Source organism: Solea solea, chromosome 16, assembly GCF_958295425.1.
Source record: "Solea solea chromosome 16, fSolSol10.1, whole genome shotgun sequence".
NCBI classification, from domain to species: domain Eukaryota; kingdom Metazoa; phylum Chordata; class Actinopteri; order Pleuronectiformes; family Soleidae; genus Solea; species Solea solea.
Genome location: NC_081149.1, coordinates 17,030,250 through 17,057,128, shown reverse-complemented (window position 1 = coordinate 17,057,128; position 26,879 = coordinate 17,030,250). Strand labels below are relative to the sequence as shown.

At 41.3% G+C, this 26,879-nt stretch overlaps 2 protein-coding genes across 11 annotated transcripts; one reads left to right on the top strand and one right to left on the bottom strand.

The window, feature by feature from the left end:
- The first annotated feature begins 111 nt into the window (after positions 1-111).
- Positions 112-16,474, top strand: rfx1a (regulatory factor X, 1a (influences HLA class II expression)). 8 transcript variants are annotated; one of them, XM_058653688.1, is made up of 18 exons: positions 112-252; positions 3,832-4,206; positions 4,507-4,616; positions 4,714-4,809; positions 5,558-5,652; positions 5,757-6,180; positions 6,893-7,074; positions 7,736-7,855; positions 8,092-8,225; positions 8,558-8,676; positions 9,168-9,274; positions 9,358-9,509; positions 10,187-10,284; positions 11,169-11,318; positions 12,478-12,686; positions 13,881-14,034; positions 14,122-14,167; positions 14,718-16,474. In XM_058653688.1, exons 2-18 carry the CDS (start codon positions 3,852-3,854, stop codon positions 14,876-14,878), a joined length of 2,712 nt encoding a protein of 903 aa, XP_058509671.1. In that variant the 5' UTR covers positions 112-252; positions 3,832-3,851; the 3' UTR covers positions 14,879-16,474. The 8 variants fall into 8 exon arrangements, with proteins under 8 accessions (XP_058509671.1, XP_058509674.1, XP_058509673.1 ...); XM_058653691.1 differs by having other exon boundaries at positions 4,711-4,809; positions 5,757-6,129; positions 6,899-7,074; XM_058653690.1 differs by having other exon boundaries at positions 4,711-4,809; positions 5,757-6,129.
- Positions 16,475-18,956: 2,482 nt separating this feature from the next.
- LOC131474812 (far upstream element-binding protein 2-like) lies at positions 18,957-26,299 on the bottom strand. 3 transcript variants are annotated; one of them, XM_058652495.1, is made up of 18 exons: positions 26,025-26,299; positions 25,110-25,212; positions 24,784-24,843; positions 24,534-24,570; positions 24,346-24,398; positions 24,174-24,245; positions 24,026-24,083; positions 23,601-23,772; positions 23,396-23,494; positions 23,221-23,319; positions 23,038-23,140; positions 22,728-22,849; positions 22,007-22,300; positions 21,443-21,558; positions 20,297-20,385; positions 19,798-20,004; positions 19,341-19,510; positions 18,957-19,244 (listed from the first exon to the last, which is right to left on the bottom strand). In XM_058652495.1, the coding sequence occupies exons 1-18, from the start codon at positions 26,166-26,168 to the stop codon at positions 19,236-19,238; spliced, it is 2,007 nt and encodes a 668-aa protein (XP_058508478.1). In that variant the 5' UTR covers positions 26,169-26,299; the 3' UTR covers positions 18,957-19,235. The 3 variants fall into 3 exon arrangements, with proteins under 3 accessions (XP_058508478.1, XP_058508480.1, XP_058508481.1); XM_058652497.1 differs by having other exon boundaries at positions 26,034-26,299; XM_058652498.1 differs by lacking the exons at positions 18,957-19,244; positions 19,341-19,510 and having other exon boundaries at positions 19,862-20,082.
- Positions 26,300-26,879: the final 580 nt, after the last annotated feature.

Here is a 26,879-nt window from a genome sequence, read left to right as displayed (position 1 = left end):
AAAAGAAGAAGAAGATCGCTGATCCTGTAGCTTTAAGACAATTTGGCATCGCTCAGCCAATCAGAGCAACGACGGGGGAGGGAAGGGAGCGGGTGGGTAGCAACAGTTGCCCTGGTGAGGACGAAGCGCCATAGCCACGGTAGCCCTGGCGACAAGAACCAAGCAACGAGAATCAACAACAACAACAACTGAATCGCCTCAAAAACAAAAGAAGACAATTTACCGGTGGGAAACACACACGTGGAACCAGAGGTGACGCTCTCAACACACAGGAAACATTTTATGTCCGTTAATAGCTCATCTATAATGTGCTATTGCTTTGCCCCCCTTGTTGTTTCAGTAGCCATAACAGGCAACTGCCTCCCAGTGTTAGCTAAGGTTAGCATTCCAAGCTAGCATTCGTAACGTTAAGGAGCCGATTCTCTTTCTTGAATGGCGTAGTGTGAGTCCGTTTCTCATTCGAGTGACAGCGAACCGTGCCTGCCATGACGACGCAGCCACAGATGCATACTCAAGTAGGCCGTTGTTATGGCGATGTCAAATGCAAAGGTACAAAATGGCGCTTGTTGTAGAGACCAGTTAGCTTCTTTCCAGTGTTACCTCACCAGATAGCAATAGTAATAGTGATGTCACGGTGGGCTTGTGCTCGCTGCTGCTTACACTGAACACGAAGAGATGTCGAGAACGGACGCTCGTCTTGTTAATAGCATTTTACATGGCGGTTTATCGTATATATTTTTTTCAGTGGCAGCGTCGACACAAAACCACGTTAGTGTGCACATAACGGTGACGTTAAGTTGAAAGTGCAACTACATTGACAGGTATTTGAGTTATAGCAGAGACAGGGGCAGAGTTGGAGCAGCGACTGGCGAGTGAAAGCTCTTTCCTTGAAATGGAAACTAGAGAAAGCTGGGTCAGGTGGCAGACATTCAACATCAGAGAGGCGTGGCGACGTAGGGCGTTCTGCAGGTGCTTTGTGGGTTCGAGTGAATTGGCCGCCTTTTGTCACATGATCACCTTTATCCGACGCTTTCTTGTTGCCACGTAACCACTAGTAATAAGTCAAAACACCCTTTTTTGATTTGTAATTTCTGCTTTTTCTGCCAAAAACCAAAATTAGAGCCCAACAATCTCCATCTTCTGACCATCCAACGCTTTCCACATGGGTTACCTTTTTAATTTTAGTCAGTGAAGTTCGTAATGTGACACATGTCTGTATTCTTAATGTTATTTTTGTTATTGTTCTTTATATTACTTAAAACAATGTTTATTCTGTCATTGTAAAAAATATATTTATGAAAATGCCAGTTTTAAAGACCCTTGCAACTTATTATAAACTGTGTCCTTTTAGTATTTTACCTCTGTAAAGAAAAATAATATCATGTAGTGTATAAGTAAGGCAATATTTTAATACAAACGTGAATTAAAAACACAATACAATGATTTGCAAATCCTTTTTGATCTATATTTAATTGAATACACTTCAAAGACATGGTATTTGTTCAAACTAAAGCTTTAGTATTTATTTTGAATCATTTGCCTGCAACACGTTCCAAAAAAAGCTAGGACAGGGCAAAAGACTGGGAAAGTTGAGGAATATTGGAATATTCCACAGGTGAAGAGGTTAATTGGATACAGGTGAGTGTCATGATTGGGTATAAAAGGAGCCTCCCTGAAAGGCTGACGTTCACAAGCAAGGGCGGGACGAGGGTCACCACTTTGTGAATAACTGCATGAGCAAATAGTCCAAAAATTAGTAGTCCAACAGCATTTCTCAATATACAATTGCAAGTAATGTAGGGATTTCATCATCTACAGTCCATAGTACCATCAAAAGAATCAGAGAATCCATAGAAATATCTGCACATATACACGGCAAGGCCGAAATTGAATGTCTGTGACCTTCGATCCCTCAGACGGCACTGCATTAAAAGCAGACATCATTCTCTAAAGGATATTACCACGTGGGCTAGGGAACACTTTGGACAACCCTTGTCAGTTAACACAGTTCATTGCTACATCTACAAGTGTAAGTTAAATCTCTGCCATGCAAAGCAAAAGCAATATATCAACAACACACAAAAATGCAGCTGGCTTCTCTGGGCCTGATATCACCTGAGATGGCTTGACACAAAGTGGAACAGTGTGCTGTGGTCTGATGAGTCCTGAAATTGTTCTTGGAAATCATGGACGTTGTGTCTTCTGAGCTAGAGGAAAAGGACCATCCAGATTGTTATCAGCTCAATGGTCAAAAGTCAGCATCTGTGATGGTATGGGGGGAGTGTGAGTGACCATGGCATGGGTAACCTGCACATCTGTGAAAGCACCATTAACGCTGAAAGAACATATATGTTTTTGGAGCAACATATGCTGCCACCCAAGCAACGTCTTTTACAGGGACTTCCCTGCTTATTTCAGCAAGACGATGTCAAGACACGTGCAGCGTGGCTTCGTTGTAACAGTGTGGGTACTAGACTGGCCTGCCTGTAGTGCACACCTGTCTCCCATTGAAAACGTGCAGCGCATAACGAAGCACAAAATAAGACGACTGTTGAACAACTGAAGTTGTACATCAAGCAAGAATGTGAAAGAATTCCACCTTCAAAGCTTCAACAATCAGTTTCCTCAGTTCCCACAAGTTTACTGAGTGTTGTCAAAAGGAAAAGTAATAACATGCCCCTGTCCCAGCTTTTTTGGAACATGTTGCAGGCATTAAAGTCAAAATGAGTGAATATTTGCAAAAATAAACAAAGTTTCAGTTTTAACAATTAAATATATTGTCTTTGTAATGTATACAATTGAATATTGGTTGAAAAGGATTTGCATATCATTGTATTCTGTTTTTATGCACATTTTACACAACGTTCCCAACTATCTACTGCAGTACTATTTTCTTCCACATCAATATAACAATCAAGATATATGCATATAATGGATGCATTTCCTAAACACACTTTGGGATATGACATGTATAAAAAACCTTGTGTTTTAACTCAGATGTGTCTCAGATTGTCCATTTAACACGCGTTCGTTGTTTTCTGTCCACAAAGAAGTTCAAAACCACAAAATTAATTAAATTCCTCAACATATACATTTATTGTAATAATTGTCGAATTATGGATAGAATGATTTTTATGTATAAATATGTATAGGTTATTATCAAGTATTAAGTGCTATCCCTTCACAGTGACACAAAACATAACAACAAAAAATCTACTGCAATATTAATGCAACGTGGTAAGGCATTCTTATCATGTTGTATAGTTCCAATGACATTATAACATTATATATGAAAGGGCATATGTCGTAGGATCATATTACAAGTAACGAGACACCAACATACTTGTTCTCGTCATTGCTCGTCCCCTGCACATTAGCCATACCATCAACAAGTCTGCCACAGTGTTGCTCAGATGTGAACTGTTGACTGCAAACTGATTCTTCAGATCTTATTTTAGAAATAGAACAAACACCACTTGCCTCGTTTCATTTCACAACTTTGAGTTGTGATTGTTTCCAAAATGTTAGTGAATGATTTTGTACTTCAATACGCCTACACCTTTTAAAAGTAATATTTTACTAAAATGTGTGATTTATTAAATCTGAATCCTTATCCTGTGTCCTTAACCAAAATGTAGAAGTGTACCTGTTTTGCTCTCTGTGCCTAATGTGTTATGATTGTACAGTAGAGTAAGAGTAAGCAACTCTTTACTGTTTTTACCAAAGATAACCTGGAAACTTTACTGTATATTTATCAATGTTAATCCTGGGTTGACCAATAATATTTACTTGATAGATAATTTGTCCCTTTTAAATTTGTCTTTTTTATAGGGTGATTCCCAGCTCTCATAATGGCCACCTCAGGCTATGTGGGTGAGATCCAGCCAGCAGCGCAATCCCAAGGAACTACTGTCACTGTCATATCAGGGCAAACCAGCTCCACCACTGCAACTGCGCCTCAATTCCTGGCTGAGATTCAGACTACCGTGGCTACTCCTACGGTTGTCACACCCACATGCCAATCTGCACCCACTGAACAAGCCTCGTCCATTGCTGCTCAGAAGTCTGCAGCTGGTGGTCAAGCTCAGTCCACGGCGCAGGTCCAGTCAGCTCAGACTCAGTATGTGACTGCAGAAATCCAGAGCTCCCCATCACAGTCTGGAAATGCCCAAAGCACTCCTCAGTACATTGTTGTTACAGTCACAGGTACTATGATATTTCTTTAACACTAACACTAACTTCTTTAACACTAGTAGACTCAAATGTCTACTAGTGACCTTTATCATTTTAAAAGTTTTTAATTGTAATCGTAGATGTATCACTGAATGGATGGTGTAGAACGTTAACATGTGACACTTCATTAGCACTTGTTTTGAAGAGAAATCCTCAGCTACCATGCTTATGAAAGTTGTGGTGCATTTACAGGCGGCTTATTGTCCACTTCATGAAAACAAAATAGTCACGTCATCAGTTTTTGCGTATTAACATTCGCTCTTTGTCCTTCAGAGGGCTCCCTTCACTCAAGTGACAGTGTGTCGGACTCTAGTCCACCTCCAGCTGTGGTGCAGACAGGAGTTCCTACACAAGTTGTTCAGCAGGTACAGACGGCTCAACAGGTAATCGACACTCACCAAAGCGCATACACACAGACGAGCACAACGTGAAATTGCTGTTTCCTTGACTCTTAAAACGATGTGGTCTTTATCTCAGCAGAGGTCTGTGGTGCAGGCCACCTCTCAGATAGCTAAGACCGAGCCAGGAACCCAGCTCAGTGTCACCAGTCTACAGCCTGTTCACATCAGTCAGGATGTAAGTAAAAAAAACCAGCTGAATAACATCTGTACATTTTGGCTTGCTAATTGATAGCTTATCAAATCTGTGGTCGAATCTGCCTCTGTTGGCTTCCATCTCCTTATTACTACAGAGTCAACAGCGTTAGCCAGGGATGAAAATCTACAAGAATGGCAGGTATATGTGATAGGACAGCTAAGGTGCATGATGTGGACATCAGCATATGACATAAGAGACTTCAGATGCAAGTCCCTCTACTTCCCCATGGATCTCCTGCACTATTACCAGTCACTGGTAGGGAAAGAGACACAAGCCTACACTGCATTCACCAGCTCAGCCCCAGAACAGCCACCACTGCAAGTTACAACTACTGTAACAACTTTTCAAGTGGGTCAGGGACTTAAGGGAGACAATTTCAGAGGAGCTATGGGAGCAGAGAATCTGCCTGTAACAAGGACAGTTTTTTTTTTTTAGAAATATCATGGAAAGTCTGTGAAAGCTGCTTTGATGCGGCAATGATGACACAGTTCATATGAGCTAGTGAGATAAATGGATGGATTGATAAATGACCGTTTTTTAAGCAGGGAAAACCAGCTGACAGCAGGGCTGTCATTCACTATGCCCTGCAAACACCACATACACGTTATCCAGGGTTTTTGCAAAGGATATGTAAAAAGTTGACATTGTACAAAATACAAATGGCACAAGTGTGAATCACATGCAAGTCAATGTTTTATGTGTGTTTGTGTGTGTGTGCACTCCTCAGGTCCAGCAGCTCACACCAGTGCCAGTCCAACATGTTTACACCAATCAAGTGCAGTATGTCGAAGGAGGAGACACCAACTACACCACCAGCACCATGTTAGAATAAAAGGCTACCTTCATTTTCTAACAGACGTATAGAACATTTACATTTTTGTATAGCTCATAGTTTTCTAACAGATCTTTCCATTTCTTTTTTCTAGTCGCTCCAGCGCCTTCCCTTACACTGACACACCTCTGTACACCCAAACCACAGCTGCCCAGTATTATGAAGGTCAGCCAACATCAGGCTCACAGGCTTCTACCCCCGGCACTCCTTTAACGGTCTCTGTGACCACTGGCACGACGGGGGGCGTGTCCATGTTTGTGGCCCAGCCTACAAGTGCTGCCGGGGGAGGGGCCACAGTGGTGACCACGGGGGGCACCACCAACGGGGCAGGGGATGGGGCAGGCACCAATGGTGGCACAGCAGGCAGCTATGTGATCCAGGGGGGTTACATGTTGGGCGGCAGCAGTGGAGGGGCAGCCGGCAACAGTCAGAACTACTCACACACTGCCCGCGCCTCCCCAGCCACTGTGAGTATTACAGAGGGCGAGGAGAGTAGCGTGCCGTCGGCAGACAAGAAGGTATGCAGAGGCGCCAAGCGCAGGACTTTCTTCTCGTTTTGTTCTCATCCACACAACTCTTTGGTGGCGCACACCAACACGATATTATAGTTGAGTTCTGTCAAGTGGAAAACACAATTAAAAATATGATGAATCATATTAGAGACAACAAAATCTAAACTCCGCTGATATAATGCGATGCCATTATTGAACACAATGAGACTTGCTGTCATATACAGGATTTTTAACTGTGATTTCCTCCTCATAGAAAACAAAACCATGACATCATCATGTTCATATCATGCATGTGACAAGGGGCATTTTCGTATGTGCCTGAAATGCCCCAGGATTGTATTGTCCATCTGAAATTCACATAAAAATGTGATGTTTGCCAAACCTAGGTTATCTGCCATCAGTATACCAGGTCATTTATTCATTGCATACCAAAGTTGTATGCCACGGCACGCAAACAAATGTATTTGTGTTCATTCCTGAATGATTGAAACTGTATATTTGAATGGATTATTCTGTGCTTGTGTTATGGAGTTGATGAAAAAAGCTGTGTGTGCATGCACTTTGTATTAAGTGAGTTTGTGAAAGAGCGCACATGTGTGCATACCTTAATATGGTATATACAGTATATGTTAAGGTGTGTTTTTCTATCTATTCTATGTATCTAGTATCTTTGCTAACTGCACCAGCTCTGTATGTATTTTCATTGCCTGTGTGTCAGGTACAGTGGTTGCTGGACAACTATGAGACAGCTGAAGGAGTGAGTCTGCCACGTTCCACCCTCTACTGTCACTATCTGCTGCACTGTCAGGAGCAGAAACTAGAGCCCGTTAATGCTGCCTCTTTCGGGAAACTGATTAGATCTGTGTTCATGGGGCTACGTACACGACGCCTCGGCACACGGTAAGATGGGTTGCCAGAAACAAATGTATCTGCAAGTTCCCGGTGTGATATTGTTTTGCTTTCCATTTGTCTCATAGACGCAATCTGTATGCACCTAATTCATATAGATATAGACCTCAATTAGTGCACACCTGCAATGTTTTCCTACAGGAGAATAAGGGAGATGTGTCCAGGAATAGCTCCAGTGCTCTTTGGAGCTTTGCAAAGTGTTTAGATAATGTAGGAAAAAATGTGTGTTGAGATGACGACAGGCAGAATGTGTGTGGGTGAGTGAGTTTGACGGGGAGAAAAGGGGAGAATGTGGAGACAAGGCCAGAAATAAAAACATTAAAAACAGTGCAGACAAGCAGTTTGCCCTCCCTTATTTGTCCTCGATGTGGAAATTAAATAAGTCACAGGGCTTAGACAAGACTGACTTTTTAGAAAAGTGTGCTTTTATGTGTTCAAGTAAGGTCCACTTTGTTATTGTGTTTTATGTATTTTGGATGAAAGATTTAAAAGAAAATCATTTTAAATCGGTCAGCACTGAGATGATGAAAGTATTGTGTTCACTTCATACAGACAACATGCATCCTTCCCTTTTACATTTCTTTATTTTTCTTTTAAAGACCTTACACAGGAGATTCACATATTCAAAATGTGTTTTGCCTGTCCATGACAGGGGTAATTCAAAATACCACTACTATGGACTGAGGATCAAGGCTGGCTCATCTCTTCTTCGTCTGATGGAAGACCAGCAACATCTGGCCATGAGGCAGCAGCCCTTCTCGCAGAAACAGAGGTACACGCATAAATGCCTTTGCACACACTTCATTACACCACTGTATCCCTTTCTCTGCTTTCCATCTTTGCACCTGTATCCATTTTGTATACAGCTGATTTCCTTGTGTCTCTCACTACTTTCAAGCAAATATTACATGATAAAATGCCATCATGTTTGTCTTGAACCAGAATCATTTCTGCCTGTCTGCCATAACTTGCCTGTCCTGTGCACACAAAACCTCTTGTTCCCACCAGGTTGAAACCTGTGCATAAAGTGGAAGGAATGACCAATGGCACAGCGTCAGGAGCCGGCCAACAGCAGCAACAGCAGCAGGGGTCAGGGCATGTGGACATCAGCACCCAGGTTCAGCAGTACCAGCAGTTCCTAGGTGGGTTCAGTGACCAAATAGATGTATTGTAGGTATGGAAGTAATGGTTTGATAATGCTGATGCTATGATGGTACATCATTGTGGAAAGGAATTGACACATGTAATACAATTATTATATCAAAGGATTATTCTAAATGACTATCTAGTTTCAGGGTTCATATACAGTATGAGCTTGAAATCCTTGAAAGTGCTTGAACCTTTGTGTATGTATGCATAGATTTACCACTACTGTAAGGTACAAGAAAGCATAAACATGGGCCTTAAAAGTGCTTGGATTTGTCCTTGGAAAAGATGCATGAACTCTGTATATTGTATTTTTTTTGTGTTCCAGATGCGTCGAGAGCTCTCCCAGAGTTCACAGACATTGACCTCCAGGGGAAGTCTCTGCCAGAGGGAATCGAACTGGAGCACATAAAGAGCTTTCAGCTGCTGTACAGAGAACACTGTGAGGTAACTAGTCGACTGGCGCCACTGCATGTTTATGAGGTTGAGTATTTCTCTTCTTCTGCCATTGGGTTAACAGAGGGCCAATAGAAATGAAACTACAGCATGCAAACCTCCACAAAGTCTGCTCGGTTTCCCATAGTGTCAAAACACTCCCCAGTTAAAAACTGTTCTTAAAAAAAGAAATCCTGAATCCTGGATTATTTTCCAGACCAACACCAAAATATACTCATTTTCTTACCACAGCCTCCATCCACCACAGCCTACATGTTTTTGAGTTATGCTGCTCACAGACATACAGACAAAAATAAAACCGTATTGGAAGTTTGCCAGGAAAAGGAACTTTTGGGGAAACATCAGGTTTAAAGTATTTCATCTAAATACAGTCCATGAATACATAATTCCTAATTCTAATAAAATTTTCCTCACAGTGTGTCAGTCCAGCTGATGTCCCTATAATTGGTACATGCTCAGATACATTTACCACGCTCTTTCAGGCCATTCTGGACGTGATGGTCAACTTGCAGTTTACCCTGGTGGAGACGCTGTGGAAAACCTTCTGGAGGTTCAGCCAGAGTCAGGCTGGAGATGCCACTTTGGCCGTGTGAGTTATTAAGTGACGAAGGCAAACATTAAGAATCCTATCGCAGTACTATTTTTAACACAAACGTGCGTGTGTCTCTGCAGTCATGATGAGTCAGAGAAGCGTCTGCCTAAGTCCTGCCTGGTGTTGCTGTGCAAGTACGAGCCTGTGCTGCGCTGGAGCCGTGACTGTGACAACAGTCTGTACCAGGGCCTGGTGGAGATCCTCATCCCTGATGTCCTCAGACCCATCCCCAGTAAGATCCGGCAATAAGTTTCAATATATAAAAAACACCTCGAGCTTCCAGCTACAAAAGTGACCACAAGAAAGAACATTTATTTTTTTAATAATGAACCTTTGGTAATATACATCCCCAAGAATCAAATGAGGGTTTGAAAACGAGCTGGTGCATCTCACAGGGTTTACCCTCTCATACATTTCTGAACACATCCTGACTAATGAGTGATTTTACTGGACGTAAGATGAGACGATGCTCAGTATTTTGAGTTACGGAAAGTCTAGACTGAAGGTTTCACTTCTTACTGCTGCATCTCCACGTCAAAAATGATTTAACTGGTAAAAACAACTTTTGTTAAGAAGAACTTATTTTTAAACACACATGGAGCTTGCTGGAGCTACCTCTGAGTTGTCATCTCATATGTGGATGTTTTTGATGCTCTTTACTTACGGCCTGCTGGAGAAAACTGTTGCCACCCCTGTATTAGATTGAGAGAACAATACACAATTAATCCCACTTGAATTTTCCTCTTTTTTTTATTACCATTATTGAAACATTTAGACCAGTGGATTAGGTTTATAATTTAAGTGCATACACGTTTTCCATACAGATACAGTGCACCCACTGACTGGTCAGCTACTGCTACTACCCAGTTTGACATGTTTTTGTCTCTACTTCCTCCTGCCCCCCCCCAGGTGCCTTAACTCAAGCCATCCGCAACTTTGCCAAGAGCCTGGAGAGCTGGCTGACCAATGCTATGATGAACATCCCAGAAGAAATGGTCCGCATTAAGGTACACTGCTCTTTTTTTTTACCTCTTAGCTGGTTCAATGTTATTGAAGCCACACTGGAGCAAATTGGTTTAGGCTCACAGGTTAGCCTTTATGAAGGTATGCTGATTTTTTTTTTTTTTAGTAAATCATAGTTGTTAATAGAAAACAGTCTATTCCGAGCAAATATTCTGTGAAAATACAGGGTCATGTTGATTAATAGAGGATTGAAAATTGGGCGCCAGACTTTAATCCTTTTATGGCATTCAATGAACTTCCTCTGTGTCACCTGATATGGAATTCAATATAAATTTCAAATTTTAGTATAGTTCGTATATTTGTTATATATGGTATATTTATCTTGCAGCATGTGCTCTGACTGAGATCTAGCCATGCTTGTCATGACCACAGACAAAGCTTGTGCGCCAAAGGTGAAGAGAAGACAGGCCGCATTATGTGTTTGTGGTGTTTTTAGATTAGATTAGATTAGATCAGACTCAACTTCATTGTCATTGTGGTGAGTACGTGTACGGACAGACACGTTTCAGTCAGCATCTAACCAGAAGTGCAAACACAGTACTGTGGTTGAGTAAAAAAAAAAAAAAATTTTAAAATTAATAAATGGTGCAAGCTGGTGCTTGTTTTGTGAATAAAGATAAGAAAGTGTCTAGAAAGTGATACAACAAATTGAATTAATACTTAATAGTACACGGAATAAGTAGATGAAGATGAAAAAGTATCATTCAGAAATCAGTGTCGAATTCCATATCTATATTCATGTTGACATTTGTTTTAATCAATACCCAGCCCTACTTGTGATGTACAATCAGCGACACACACCCTCACTTCAATAAGGCTTAAGCACTCATTTTTCACTTCCACCATTTTCCTCACTGTGCTCTCTCAGGTGACTTCAGCCAACGCATTTGCTCAGACACTGCGTCGCTACACCAGTCTGAACCACCTCGCCCAGGCAGCACGTGCTGTTCTGCAGAACACGGCCCAGATCAACCAGATGCTCTCTGACCTCAACCGTGTCGACTTTGCTAACGTCCAGGTTGGTTAAGTCTCTAAATGCTGTACACTGTCACCTCACATGATGTTCAGTGTTTGTTGCAGAGATTTCTGCTGTAGCTTGTGGTTTACATGTTTTTGTTAGCTCATGTGTCAGCCTTTATGTGACTTCCCTCACCAGGAAATGTAAAAAAAACCCACAGTTGAGTTGTTTCTCAGAAACACCAATCTTTGGCTGGCAGCGTGTGCCTTCAGTCTTCTGTGTGAAGCATATCCTGTCCAAATTCCCTGCTACTCTTTAAGCCTAATTCACATTACAAGATTTGCAGCCCAATTTCTCATTTGCCATCAAGCACCAGTTCAATGTGCGATCAGTAGTCGCCAGTCACTATTCGTGAACTCTTTAAAGAGTCCAATCAGAGTCTGTCAACTCCAGCCACCAGGTGCTAGGCAGAAACGTGGAACAGAGATACAACCCCAGTCCGTCAGAGAGGAGGTGAAGAAGAAGAAAGGAGAAGGTGTGATACAAAACGTGTAATTTCACACCTTGTTTGTTCTCATGATCAAAGGCCTTAGCACTAGTATACACTATACTAGTGCTAAGGCCTCTTGGTATCTACAACAACAGCTTTGGCATCGGAAACTTGTTGTAACTGCAGACAAAACAAAACGCATTTTCTTGTTCTTGTTTTCCAAAAACAACAAGGAATCTTGAGTTGGTATCTGCATCTTAAATTTAGGATTCTTAATTTAAGACCATTCATGATGTGTGATTATTATTTTACTCACCACTGTGAACTCTGCTCGACAATGAAATGGTTGTCACTGTGTGTTTGTCGCCTCAATCACTGGTTTGTCCTTCATACCCATGTTCTTGGAAATCAGAATCTTTGTTCTTTGGGCATGTTGGGAGTTGATGTTCTTAAAGTTTGAATTAAACTGGGAAAGAAAGCATTTAGGTTTTTGGCACCTAATTCTTTAACTTTAAAAGCTAGTAACCCTGAAGACGTTTAAAACTTTGGTGAGGATTTTGGAGTCCAGGTTGTCTGTGTGCAAGTGTTTTACATGAGCATGTTTTAATATTGTTAATCTCTGTGTTCTGGCTTTTACTGTAACTGTGCCGCCTCTAACTTGGCCCGGTGTCTTTGGTCAATGAGAGCCTTGATCTTAATGGGACTAACCTGGTTAAATCCATCTTTCAGGAGCAGGCGTCGTGGGTGTGCCGGTGTGAAGACCGCGTTGTCCAGCGGCTGGAGCAGGATTTCAAGTTGACCCTGCAGCAGCAGAACTCTCTGGAGCAGTGGGCCGCGTGGCTGGACGGTGTGGTCTCCCAGGTCCTGAAGCCCTACCAGCACAGCCCAGCCTTCCCCAAAGCTGCCAAGCTCTTCCTGCTCAAGTGGTCCTTTTACAGGTGGGATGGGTCATTTGCACGAGATTGCATGCGATGTGAAGATGATAACATTTTTTTAAATTATCCAACAGATTTAATGTTATATTGCAATACAGGAACAACATGGTATCAATATGAGAATCGTAATGTTTGAAATAGCAAAGTAATATTATGATAAAGCCATCTTATTTCTATAGTAATCAACTAATAGCTTGGCACTAACAACATATGGGAGATTTTAATTCAGCTTTATAATGTGCAAATTATTCACAGTCATTTATCCAGAATTGAAAAGAATGTTAAACAGATAACCAAGCATTTTTATGTGAAGGTATTTTCACAGATGGTAGAAAATTGAAAATCTCATTATCGTCACACATTACTTTGGATATAACATGCAATGATATTACTGATTACTAATAATAATTCTCTTTATCTCTTTATTGCCACACAGTTTCCAAGTTGGACATTGCCTTAGAAATATGAATAATGAAATAATAGTGCCTCCCTATTGCACACGTGCGATCATACTATAAACATCTTGTTAATGTACTGTAATCTAAACTATTACAGATGTAACTGTGGTGGTTTAGTTTCCCTTTGTGGTTTCTCGTTTGTTTTCACTCGTGCTCCTTTTTCTTGCAAACTCTTGTCTCAGATTTCATCTGAGAATGCATTTGATCTCTAGTTTTTTTTTGTTTTTTTTCTCATACAGTGTAAGAAATGTGTTAGGTTCAAGGATGGCGTGTGTGTAAGTGCTGCCGCAGCTCATAAAGACTCTTTTAGTCAGGAACAGTCTTTGCTCCTTTAATAGGCAGAAAAGATTGTGGCCAAGCAATTCCTTCAGAGGAGGAACCAAGGCTTTAATGCTATGAGTCAATGTTCCCCTTTACAAAAACAGAGTGGAACTAATTTGTTACCTTGACGCATACATATAATGAAACCAACCAGAGTTCTCTTTCTCTAAGTTATGACTAAGTTGTTAAGTGGACAGAAAGAGAAAACTGAAAAGAGTCATCCGTTCACGTCAGTTAAACTTCACATTTTTAGCTGAAATAAGGTAAACAAATGACTAAGATGGAACATTAAAATCAGTGCTGTGCTCTTGACTCATATTTCTCACAGAGGACCTGTTTGTGGTTAGACCAAACCGTGCCACAGTTACATGATACATGTGTTAACAGTTTCTTCCTTCTCACCATCTCTGCTCTTCAGTTCCATGGTCATCAGAGATTTGACCCTGCGCAGTGCAGCCAGTTTTGGCTCCTTTCACCTGATCCGCCTACTCTACGACGAGTACATGTACTACCTGATAGAGCACAGAGTGGCCCAGGCTAAAGGAGAAACCCCCATTGCTGTCATGGGAGAGGTGACATTTTCATCACAATTACACACACTGAAGTAAACTGCATAAACCGTATTTGCAGTACTAACACTTTCCCTTTTTTGCTATTAGTTTGCAAGTCTGGGCCGGGGTCTAAACCACCTGGATCCCGACAAAGGTATTTCCACTCTGCACCATATCTTTAACCAGTCTTGTATAAAGTACCTTAAAGGGACACTTGAGTAAAAGTACAAGTATGTTCCCAGGAAATGACTTTGGTAGAGGTTGAAGTATTAAAGTGAGGAGTTAGGATTGAGCCATGGTAGCTCAGTGGTAGGGCGAGTTGTCTTTCAACTGGAAGGTTGTGTGTCCAATTCCTGGCCCCGCTAGTCTATATGTGTCCTTAAGCAAGACACCATGTTGCAGTGTGTTAATGGGTGAATAACAAAGCTATAGTGTAAAGACTAGAAAAGCTCTATATAAATACAGGCCATTACCAACTCTTCTTCTTCTTCTGATTTTACTTGGTAGTAACAAGTAACAAAGATAGTTAGAGCAAATGTAGTGGAGTAAAAGTACAAATTTCTAGAAATATAAATAACAAAGCAAAGTACAGCTATGTGAACTTTGTACTTAAGTAGAGGAACAAAGTATCGGTATCTTTAACTAACGACCGTCACGCTTCGAGCATTGTTTGTAAACAACTCCTTTACATTTGTCTATGCCAGAAGAGGAAGAGGAAGAGGAGGAGGAGAGCGACGACGAAGGTCAGGAGCTGTCCCTTCAATCAGACGCGGCCGTCCTGGGAGAGGAGTCTCTGGAGCCGCCTGCTAAGCTGGCCAGAACTGACCAGAGAATCCTCTTCACAGCCGGGCAAGCTGACAACTAATGACACTGCGAGAGAGGTCGCTTCATTTTTTTGACCCCCACACACACACACACACACACACGCACACACACACACACAGACACACAGATGTACAAAGAACACTAATTTATACACTTGACACATGTATATAGATCTTGTAAAAGTGTGTGTGTGCACACTCTCGCCAACTGTAACTTTCCCACTTGTGTACACACACACACACACACACACACACACACACACACACACACACACACACACACACACACACACACACACACATGCACGCGTGCACAGTCAAAACAGACATATACAAACATAAGTGCTGCTGCCTGGATGGCACAACTACCTGTTCACATCACTGACTCACTCGATACAAAATCATTGACATTGCAATAGGATGTGGTTTCAAAAAGCCTGACTGTCACAGTGCAGTGCAAAGAGGAACACAGAATTTGAACGCTCCATTGGATGGAAGAAATAAATAAAGCCACGTGTGTGTGTGTGTGTGTGTAGTTTTTTTGTGTGCGTGTTTGTGTCTCATTGCATTACAAACTGTGGCCTCACCGGCTCCTTATTTAGAATCCCCTGCTCACTCGAAACCCACCTGAAACTGTCACTGCCGTACAAAGTGATCTTGAAAATACTGTGATGTGTGTAAAAAAAACAAAAAAAACACAAACATTTATTGGTTAGTAGTTCGTGGCTGGATTGAATTAATTCATTCATATTCATAAAGGGGGAAAACGCATTAGTGAAAGACAGCGTGTGTGTGTGTGTGTGTGTACATGTGTTTTTTTTGTCTTCTCTGGGTCACACCGCTCTGTTGTAACCTCTGGAGGCTGACTGAACATTGCTTTTCTAATATGGTGTGTGTGTGTGTTTGTGATGGTGAGTTGTGTCGACTGTAGATATTTTCTAATGCGGTCAAACATTCTTGATTTGGGAGATGTGTAGAGTTTGATTTAATCCTCGTGTAAAGGAAAATTGTTGTTTTGTGTGTTTTTTGGAGTGCCTGTCGCAGCTGCTACACACACACTTGTAAAGATAAAAACTACAGCTGAGGAGGGGCCTCTCATTAGTTGCTGCAACAACAAAAAATATACCGTCTCTTTTATTGATCACGTTTCCATGAGAGAGGTACTGTACTGTGTGTCATAATATTTTAAGTGCTTCATCCCTGTCCATCCAGCAAGTTCCTGTGTTGCCTCATTTTCTGTTTACATATCATTTTTTTCTTGCCTTATTGTTTTTTTCCTTATGTGTGCCAAACCTGTTTTCCTTTGGTCCCGGGCCCTTTCGTTTTTCGATTTTCTCTCTATGTTTTAAGGAGGTCTGTGCCTGAGTAAGAACGGCGATATATTCTACTGTATATTTATCCACTATTTTGAATTTCGTTGTCACTAAAGTGAAACTCTCGTGCCGTGTTATGGTGCTGTGTTGTCACACATTGTAATCAGCCTTTGTGTGCGTTATTGAGTTGTGATTGTACTCTTCAGTTACCAGTCCTTTTTTTTCCCATACCTTAAGACGTTTCCAAAAACCGACTAAGGCCCCGCCTCTTTGCACATGTTGTCTGATCTCAAATGTTTAAAGACTTATTTGTTGGTTTTTTTTGGGGGGGGGGGGGGGGAACGGTGGCATGCAGGAGTCAGGATTCTCACAGCAATCTGGGTGAAGAGATCTGATTGCTCTCCCTGCACACTGCTCCACCGAGGCTCATCTTCCTGTGTTTTCACTGGCTTTGTTTAGTTTCAAACACCCACATTCTTTAATGATGCTCATCAAAATAGGTTGTTATGAACATTCTGTGATTTCTGTGGGGTTGGGGGGGGGGTTAAGTCTTTAAATAGCTGCAGTGCACATCTTCAGTGGGCCGCACAAGCCTGAAACCAGCACATTGTCCTTTCTATGGAGTCTAATGCTAATGCACAGCTGAGTACATATCACTCCAGTCTTTTCATGTTCTACAGCATATAGAATGGCCATTGTTTACCCAGTAAAAAAAAAATGTTTTGTCATGTTTTTTTTTTGTTTTTTTAATAATTTATTGTTTCTTATGTACAAAAATTGAGGAAAAAAAAAGATGTTCAGTGGCAGTGTTTAATGAATTTGGTCTGCTTTAAGTATGACTGTGCCTTTGGAGGTGGTAGAATGCAATTCAGATGTTTTTAATTTTAAAGATATAAATTAAATAATTTTTAAAATTGCAATTGCAGTCCCGTACAGTTGTCTTTTTATGAAACCCGCGTGTGTTTTGTGGCTGAATTTTCCTGGTTTCTCACACACACTCACACACATATAACTGCTTCTGCTGTAGTTTACCAAAAACGACAGTGGGACACACAACATATATCTTTATTTGTCTCTATTATGAAAACAAGTCAGCTTTCTTGGCCTGGAGAATGTAACAGACTGGTTGTATCATTCGTTTCAACAATCAAACCCTGTCAGAAAGATATTAAAATCCTTCATTGTCTTTTTAATTTATCTGTGTGTCCAGTTGGTTACTTTGAAAAAAGATTATGGTTTGGAAAGATATTTTTGGGTTTTAATTTATCTCTGTAGTAATTTCTCTCTAATTTAATCTGGGGGGGGGGGGGTGATGACATCTTGCAATTTATCTCAGCCTTTAATGTCTGGAATGCAAGATAACAAAAAGCTCAGAAGACACAATCTTAAGCAATTAACACAGGCCACTGTTATGTTCAGAGAATTGCTGCTGGTGGTCATTTATTTACAACATCAACACTGAAGGAGGCTCAGAACACAAGAATCTCAACCTGATGCATCTAATGTAAGTCAAAAACCAATTAACAGCCAAATATAGGTACATATTTAATATAATATTGTGGTGGGACACATTGGAAGACTACATTTCATTCATTTGCACACAAACAGGGGCTGTGTTGAAAAGGGATCACAAGAAAACCAACATAACAAGGAAGAACATGCAGCCTTAAGATGAAACAGAATGACAACACGGTTTGACATGTAGGCTTTGACAGGTGAGGACAGAAGTCACAGCAATTTAAAATGTGACTTGTTTTTCTTAGCCATTTCTTCCACCCACAAGAATATCATTTGTATTTAACCCTAAATGAATATTTGAAGATGAAAGAAGGGCAGATGTGATAAGACTGAAAAACAGGGAGAGAACATGAACCAAACATACTTACACGCTACTGCATCCAAGGCCAAAACAAAGGTCCATAACCCGTTGTAAGGTCCCATAACCTACTGTATATTAAACAGTAATCTAATCTTTACAGACACAAGGACTTAGTTTAACAGCATTCATTGTTTCCCCAAGTAAAACATCTCAATAGGAGATCATCCATCTTTTGACTTATGGCTTTTACTTCTTGGAGAATAATTTTCACAACTATACAGTTACTGTTAGTGAATTACAACAGCGGGGAACATAAACAAAAGTCTTTTCCATTCAAATCATTGTCAAATTAGTTCACACCATGCTGTTAAAGTCTTTCAGCTCCATACACAACACTCTCTCTATTTCTCAGCATAACTGTGTTTGGATCTTGTGAATTCTCCTGCTCAAGAAACCCGGCCGTTCAAAAGGTTGACAGAATAAATGTTTCTTGCCCCCACCCACCCCTGCGTTGCTGCTGTACACACACACACACACACACACACTCCCTCAGTCACGTCTGATAGTATTGCTTTACAGAGCCTGTTTTCTGATGGAGGACGCAGCATACAAATCATCTTATACCGTTTCTTTTCATAGTGAGAAAAGAGAGGCAGAATATCAACAAACATCACCAGAAGTTGCACTTAAAACTTTAAACTTTCAAAATATCAAGGTTAATGAAACAAAAATCATGCAGGCCTCAAAAAAAATCAACAGCTGACAAACAAATTAGCTTCAAATAAAGATTTCTGTGATTTCTTTCCTTACCACATACATCATGTGATTAGACTTTTAATAGCTCTGTGCCATTCAGTAAATATTACGCAAAGATATGAAGGCTATAGCTTTGACAATAGGACTCGGATGACTTTAGAAGACAACGAACGACAGATTTCAAGGCCCATTTTATATTGGCATATACGTATAAATGTGTGTAGAGGCTTTGATAAGCTCTGTGCACCTGCCATGATGGGATCATCAGTCTTCCTTCCCCTCAGAAGTAAAGCCAATTAGAATGTCTGTTCACTTCACACGATTATTAAAGTATCCAGGTGATGTTCAGTGGCGAGGAGAGGGTTTTACTTCCACTCTTTATAAAATAAACGAACACAAAAAGCAAAATCAATAGCAGAGAACAGATCCAGGCCCAAAAAAAACTGTAATGTCCTCTTCGTCCTGTCTTCTTGATTCTCTCTCTAGGCTGTGACCTTCTGCTCTGGGCTCTCACTGAGTCTTGAATTAAAAAAAGAAAGAACAAATCAGTTTTGTCGCTATGAATTAAAAAAACGTATATGACACTGATGCAGACTGATGCAGACGGCCACCAACCTGTCCTTGCTGTGGAGTGGCTGGCTGACCAGGAGTCTGTCCTGCTTGTCCATAGTGTGCAGACTGCTGTCTGTAGTACTCAGCCCAGGCAGCGCTGTAGTCGGGCTGTCCTCCTGTCGTGGACCCTGCTCCCACTGCTGCCGTTCCAGAGACAGAACCACCTGTCTGGGCTGGAGGTGACACACAGAAGAGACGCGACCCAGGTCACAACAAAGTTTATATGAAGTCAATGACACAGGACTAAAAGGGAAAAAAGGAAAATCAAGCACCTACAAAACTTAGTCTTGAGTCCTGTATCCACGTTATAAAATTCATATCATGATCAAAGTACACATTTAAAATTCTGCTGATTTGAGTGAGTTGTAGAGACACACCATTTCACCAAAGTGCATAGGAAATGGACTCTTTCTCTCTCAGTTAAATTAACAGCAGGGTAGATTCCAGAGGATAGTCTCACCCATCTTTGTGTAGTACTCCTCCCAGGCCTTGGTGTAGTCTGCCTGGCCCCCTGGCATCTGAGCAGGTGTGGTCTGGTCCGCTGGTGCTTGGGCTCCTACAGGCGGGTTTGCAGGGAACTGGGTTGGCACAGCCCCCGACGGCTGCTGGTAGTACTGAGCATAGTAGGCCGCCCAGGCTGCGTTAGGGTCATTGGCTGCTGCCTTGCCTAGAAAAGATGCAGGGTGGAGGGGGTGAGGTCCTCATAGGGTGAGGGTGAGCCCCTGCTACTGGCCTGGAGACCGGGCTTGGAGACCAGGGGGAAAACAGAGACAGGATTAGCCAGAACTGCATTAAGTACAGATAGTGCATCTCATCACATTTCCATTAGTAATCCTGTGTACCTTACCACACATAAAAAGCAATTTCTCATCAGAAAGAACTGGGTGGCATATAGTAAATTAAATGACATGGGATGAAAGTGCTATAGAGCAGTTGATGTGAACTCAAAGGGGACTCACTAGGGTCATGGGGAGCCTGAGGCTGCCACTGCTGGTAGGTGTTGCTCCAGCTCTGAGGATTATACTGGTGAGGACCTGGAGGTCCACCACTGAGGAGAACAGAAGAAGAAGTGGTTTGCTGTTAACTCAGATGCTCTGAAGATGTTACAGCTAAGGCCCAGGTCAGACTACAATTTATAAGCATGATTACAGCCCAGTCCAGCAGACGGACCTGTTGGCCCCAAGAATCTGTCATTTTATTCAGTGTGGTGCGTTACAGTGAAAATATACTAAAAGCTACAACTGGGACGCCTCCTGACATAAAGACTAATGTTTGATATTTTTCTGCCCTCTAAGATGAGTCACAGTGGGTGACATCAATGATGTTGACCTGCACTTTGCACGTGCAAAAGCAAGAAACGTCAACAAATAAAATAGCAAAGCAAAAGAGGAGTAATGAAGCTGGTTCTGCATGATATGTTGTATTTTTTTTCTATTGTTTCTGAACACAGAAGGTCGCAAACACACACGTGGCCTCAAATGCCATTGTTTGTTTACAATCTTGGCCTAGCCGCTCTTCCTTGTCATGTCATTGGTCGTGTTGATTTGGCCGGGTCAGGGAAACAATGTTTAGCCACAATATATATATATATAATATATATATATATATATATATGTATAAGTCACAATACAAATTTATGGCTCTGTGGTAATACAGAAAATTCAAAAAAGTCTTGAAATATCACATTCAAAGCACATCAATGAAAGGTAGATGTGAATGAGTGCAATGAGTCTGACTTTTAGAAATCATGTGACTGAAACATCCCCCCCTCTTCCACATTTCACTGTGCTGTAAAACAAACCACAACACTTTTCAACTTAGTGAAAAGGAGTTCCTTACTTATGTCATCAAGTTCCTTGTTATTCTTCTGGGATGTCACAAGCTTTTGCACCACCTGCTGCTTATCTCAATGAACTAACTTCACAATATTTACTTTGCAGCAGATGATGGAATCACAACACATAAATGTGCATTTTCTTTTACGGAATCTTTAAACATCCAATTAGTTTCTGCTACATTCTAATGGCCACCTAGACACAGTGACCATCACTAAAGACAAAAAAGATTCTGCAGTCTGACCTTGTCATAGTTGTAGCGACTCTTACTGTGGTGATCCAGGAATCCCAGGCGGTCCAGGGTTGTATGGGCTGGGGTTGTAGGGACCCACTGGCCCGGCAGGACCTGGTCCACCTGGCCCTGGGCCCACAGGACACAAAGGACCCTGAAGGACACAACACATGCATCCACATTATGAATTATGGATTCTCAATAAAATATAAAATAACCATACACTGTAACTGGTATGTCAAAAAAAAATGTGTGTAAGATGTTCAGTAGTTATCTGTAGCCAACTGGACTTGCTTGCGTTAAGTTGAAGTCATTTCACCTATCATCATATTATATTTTGTCATTTTATGACTTAAAACAATACATTTCTTCCATAATGTACAATTAAACAGGTTTCTTGGTACTAAGCTATATGTTCCCCCACCATTTGCAGCCCTGAGGTCCTCCAGGTATGCATGCAGAAAACAGGGGTCATGGTGGAGGACACTGACAACTGAAGAAGTCTTTTAGAGGAGAGTGGTGAAATGCCTTCAACTTATCTCAAACAAGTCCAGTTGCCTACAGATAACTACTGAAGATGACTATGACCGCGGATGGTGTACCTCGATCTTCTCTTCAATGAGCTGCTTGGCGTGACTGATCTGCTGCGGCAAGCCCCGGATGATGAACAGCTTGAAGTTGGGGTCTCCATTGGGCGGAAGCTGTCGAGAGATTTCCACAAACGCTCCAGTTTGCTGGTTGATGGACTTGACGCTCTCTCCTCCCCGCCCAATCACGAGCCCACACTTGTTGGCAGGAATAGAGAAGGTCACTTCCCCTCCAGGGGGACCCCAACCGCCTTGTCCTCCACCTCGGCCCCTGTTTCCTGTGGGTATGCCTGGAGGACCTGGGGGACCCTGTAGATAGAGGAGAATTATTCATATGTTCAGTAGCACCCCACATACACGCACAATGATGTATTCGAAAAATACGGCTGAAAGTGGAGATGAATTTGAAGACAGATGCCATTGTGGATCTTTTTCTCCTGCAAAGGTAAATAATCAAGCTTCAGCCATTGTCTCTTGCTGTCTTACACGTTGTTGATGGATATTTACCATATATATAATGTTTATATAGTCTGTCATTGCCACAGATCTCTCCTCTCATTATACGATAGTTTTGCAAATATGTTATGTTATGTTATGTGTATATGTGCATGGACACAGTGTGACACCTTGTTTAACTATTTAAAATGAAACTAAACAACATTTTAAGACTTGTTTCTATCGGTTTGTTTCAGAGCGAGAAATATTGTGCGTGCGTTTGAGTGAAAGCAAGTCATACCCCTTGACCTTCCTCCCTGACCCTGATGCTCTGCAGCAAGTCATTGATGATCTGGTTGGCGTGTTCACAGTGGTCACGAGGACCACAGATGTGAGCAATCTTATCTGGACCAGTCCCATCATCTGAAAGATTCAAGTCAGCATTAGCTACAATACTGTGCACAATAAGGGTGGGTCAAAATGGTCAAATGGGGACATATCGTCGTCCTTCTTTGTGCATTACGATAATCGAATGTGAGTGTACATCAATCATGCAAATGTTACATCAACAATATGTTATTTTTTTTAAATTATCACCACAGGGTCCCAACCTTGTTTGAACTGTATTCGAACTCCAGCATCATTCTGGATTTTCTTGATCATCTCTCCATTACGCCCAATGACAACGCCGACTGAGTGTCGTGGTACCGAGATCTGAGTTGAAAATATACAGAGTAAACTAAGATTTTGTTCAGACAGCTAATGCCATTCCTCACATCCATGCAAAAACTCACATCTATGCCTCCTCCCATGCGGGAGCCGAAATCATTTTGTTCACTGTAGCCACTGTGGTCTCTCTCCCTAAGAATCTCCTGCACCATTTCCTGGGCTTGCTGAAAAGGAGATTGCAGTGAGTAATAATCAGCAGCTCATCACACCACATTTGTTTTGCAAATGTTATGACTGTACCTGGACTTTGTATGGCTCTCCAATAATACGCAGTGGTTTGTCAACGTTGGGTCCCTGAGAGGCATCCTGGATTAGGATCATTTTCACTCCTGCACGCTCCTGGAGTATCACAAACTCAAACACTGTGGGTATGTCGGCCTTAACTGATACTACTGATTCCTTTTTTTTGGCATTAAATTGCAACAGCAACAACCCTGCAGTGTACCTGTAGCTGTTTGATGGTCTCTCCTCCCTTTCCAATGATGAGGCCAGCCTTGCCAGCTGGTATCATCATCTCATGAACCGTGCCATTCTGCCCATTGGTGGACTCTTGATAAGAAGAGGGAGGTGTGCCTCTTCCTCGTGACACTATCTCATCCAACAGCCTCTTAACTTTCCTAGACACAGAAGAGCTGACCAGTTACTCCATGGGTATTTTTCAACACCATGTCATTAAGCTGATATAATGCCAAGAGACCCTCACATGGTTCATTATAACCACTTTAAAAAAGATGGGCTTCAAATGTATCATCACAATTGACAACATTTCTGTTCAGGCCAAACACACAATGTTTTAAAAAAAACCTCTGTCCCCTTCAGACAAATGATCACATGAATTAATAATGAGCCAATTTGAAATCCATAACTTACTGAATGGCGTCAGGGGGACCTGTGAGAGAGACACTCCTATCTGGAAGGCTTCCGCTGTCTTGGACACACACATCCACAGTTAAAAAAGGTGGCATCAAAAGGAAAATAAAATTAAAAATATAAAAATTGATAATTGTAAGGATTGAACCTGGAGCAATCTGGACCTTGCAACCTGACTCCTGTTGCATTTTATTGATCTGTTCGCCTCCACGGCCAATAACTGAGGATAAAGACAAAGAAACACACATTTTGTTTAGTGGGTAAGATCTATACTTGTGTGAGTGTGAGTTGTGAGTGACATTAGTGTAGGCTGTACTCACTGAGTCCCACCATGCTGTCTGGAACACTGTACTCTTCTGTAGCAGAGGTGGGCCTGCATCAGCAAGCAAGTACAAGAATGAGTGTACAAGTCAGGTATTAGTAGATTTTTTTTTGTTGTATTTTTGCAACAGTCTTGTTTTGCTGCACTGCTATGACACAAAGGCAAATCAAAACTACCAGGTCTCACCGTTGTTGCGCAAGAACTGCGAGTTGTGCACCAATAGCTGAGATGTGACAGCAAAAGAGAATGAGAATACAGAACAAGGGAGAGATTCTGAGTTACTGATGGACTCAGGAGATGAGAGGAAGTGTGAAAAGACAAGGGCAAAAGTGTAAAGTCACAGCAGTACTGTAAAAGTGGAAGTTTATCTTACAAACTGTGTTAGGAAACACAGTTATAAACACTAACAGAGCAAACCTTAAAGGAAGGAACTCACATAGTGCATTAGCTGAGTCCAAGTCACTCTGTGCAGCCAGTTTCTTGCTCTCTGGTTCATCTGGCGCAAGAAAACAACAGATATCTAGTGTAGCTGGTAACAGTGGACAACATGGGCTAAATGTTATCAAAATAAAGTTTGTTGAAATCAGCTGATATCAATATCACAAGAAATGTCCAACCTTACTGAAGGTTGGTACCTCATGAATAATTTAAAACATTCAAGAACAATAAACTTATGCCATAAATGTTATTGAAAATAAAAATTATATTGAGGTTACTACGGTTATTATTGTGTGTGTGTGTGTGTGTGTGAGGTACAGTTACCTGCATCCTCCAGCTGTCGTTTCTGTGCAGTGAATGCAAAACTATCTGATGCAGTGTTCATGTTCACAGGAGGGCCAGCTTCTCCCCCAATTTTAGCTGCAATCTGAGGCACAAAGGTAAAAGTCAAATTAAATATAAATGTCGAATTAGACTTTAGGGTACACATTTTTGATGGTACTGGATTGTTTGTAGTTTCTCTGGACAGGTAGCCATGCTTGACTATGCAGACTATAAAAATGTAAATACAAATCAGCAAAAACATTTTAGCTGAGTCATGTTTGATCTGTTCATTTATTTCTTTTTGGAAGAGCAATATTTGTTACACAGTTGGAGAATTATGTGTTTGAAATGACTCAGCACAAATGTGTTGTTAATAGCTTCATAATTCATAAATGATCGAAAATGACTATCGGGATTATATCGGTATCGATAGACACTCAAGTTTGTGATATCTGTATTGGTATCAGACACAAAGAAGTGGTATTTTCCCATCCCTACCAGAGAGAACCCATGGATCCCAACTGGTGACCTTCTTGCAGTGAAGCAACAATGCCAACCACTGCACCACCATGACTCAAAAACACAATCATACAAAGCAACTGCATAATTTAGATCAGTCAAAATAATCTGAATAAAATGACAACAAAGCAGGTTGAGACACACTAAATAGTGTCATAACATTATCATACATCGCTCAACGATGTATGGTGTATTCACTAGTTTATAATTAACCAATTATTTCATGCTTTTTAATAATTTGTTTTCTATAGCCTGTACACATTGTATGTTTGTTGGGTCACATGGTCCATCTTTACTCTGTTAGTATGACACCGTTAACAATCGTTAACGACCAGGTGAAAACATAGCTCTCTGTGGTTTTAGCTAGCTCTCACTGCCCGGCTGCCTCTCACTCACATCCCCCACCTGCCGGGCCCGCTGCACTGCGTCCGCAAACGCATCCTTCTTCACGGCCCCTGCTTCGTTCCCAAGAAGCGTTGCCTGTCCCCCGAGAGTGGCCCCGGAGCCGGCCGGCGGCGGCACCGCGCTGTACTCTGACATGTCGAGTGGGACTCAAACAGCGGGGAAGAGGAGAAGAGAGCTGCGCAGGAGGAGCAGGTACAGCCAGGGAAAGTCAGGAATCTCAGCGAGATGAGACGTTGGAGACACGACGGCGGCCGGAAAGGTCCTTTTAACTCCCACTCAGATTTGTATTTTATAGTAAACATGTAAAAAAAGAGAAGGGATAATATATATATATGTATATGTGTGTATATATATATATATATATATATATATATATACACACATATATGTATGTATATGTATATGTATATGTATGTATATGTATATGTGTATATATATCAATATATGTCCTATGTATCCACAAGCTTTACAAAATTGTGTTTTTATACTTGTGCCCATACATGTGTATGAATGAATACATTTACAAATGTATAAATAAATGTGTTTTTAATGGTCGTTTTTGTATACATTTATTTATTTCAGTATTTCAGTATTTATTTACCTATTTATTCATGTATGTATTTATATATTAATTGTTGTTGAGATTTACCAACGTTTGTCTTCGGTAACGTGTACGTACATTTGATAGTAATAACCCGAACCCTCTCATTTCAAACCCCTTGAAGCATTATTTCGTTCTTGAGCGCGTGTAGTGACGTAGTGCAGCCAGTATGGGTCGCTGTGACTTTATCCTTTCCCTTCAACGCGACACAAGACGCCATTTTTGTTTTGGGCGAACAGCGTCGC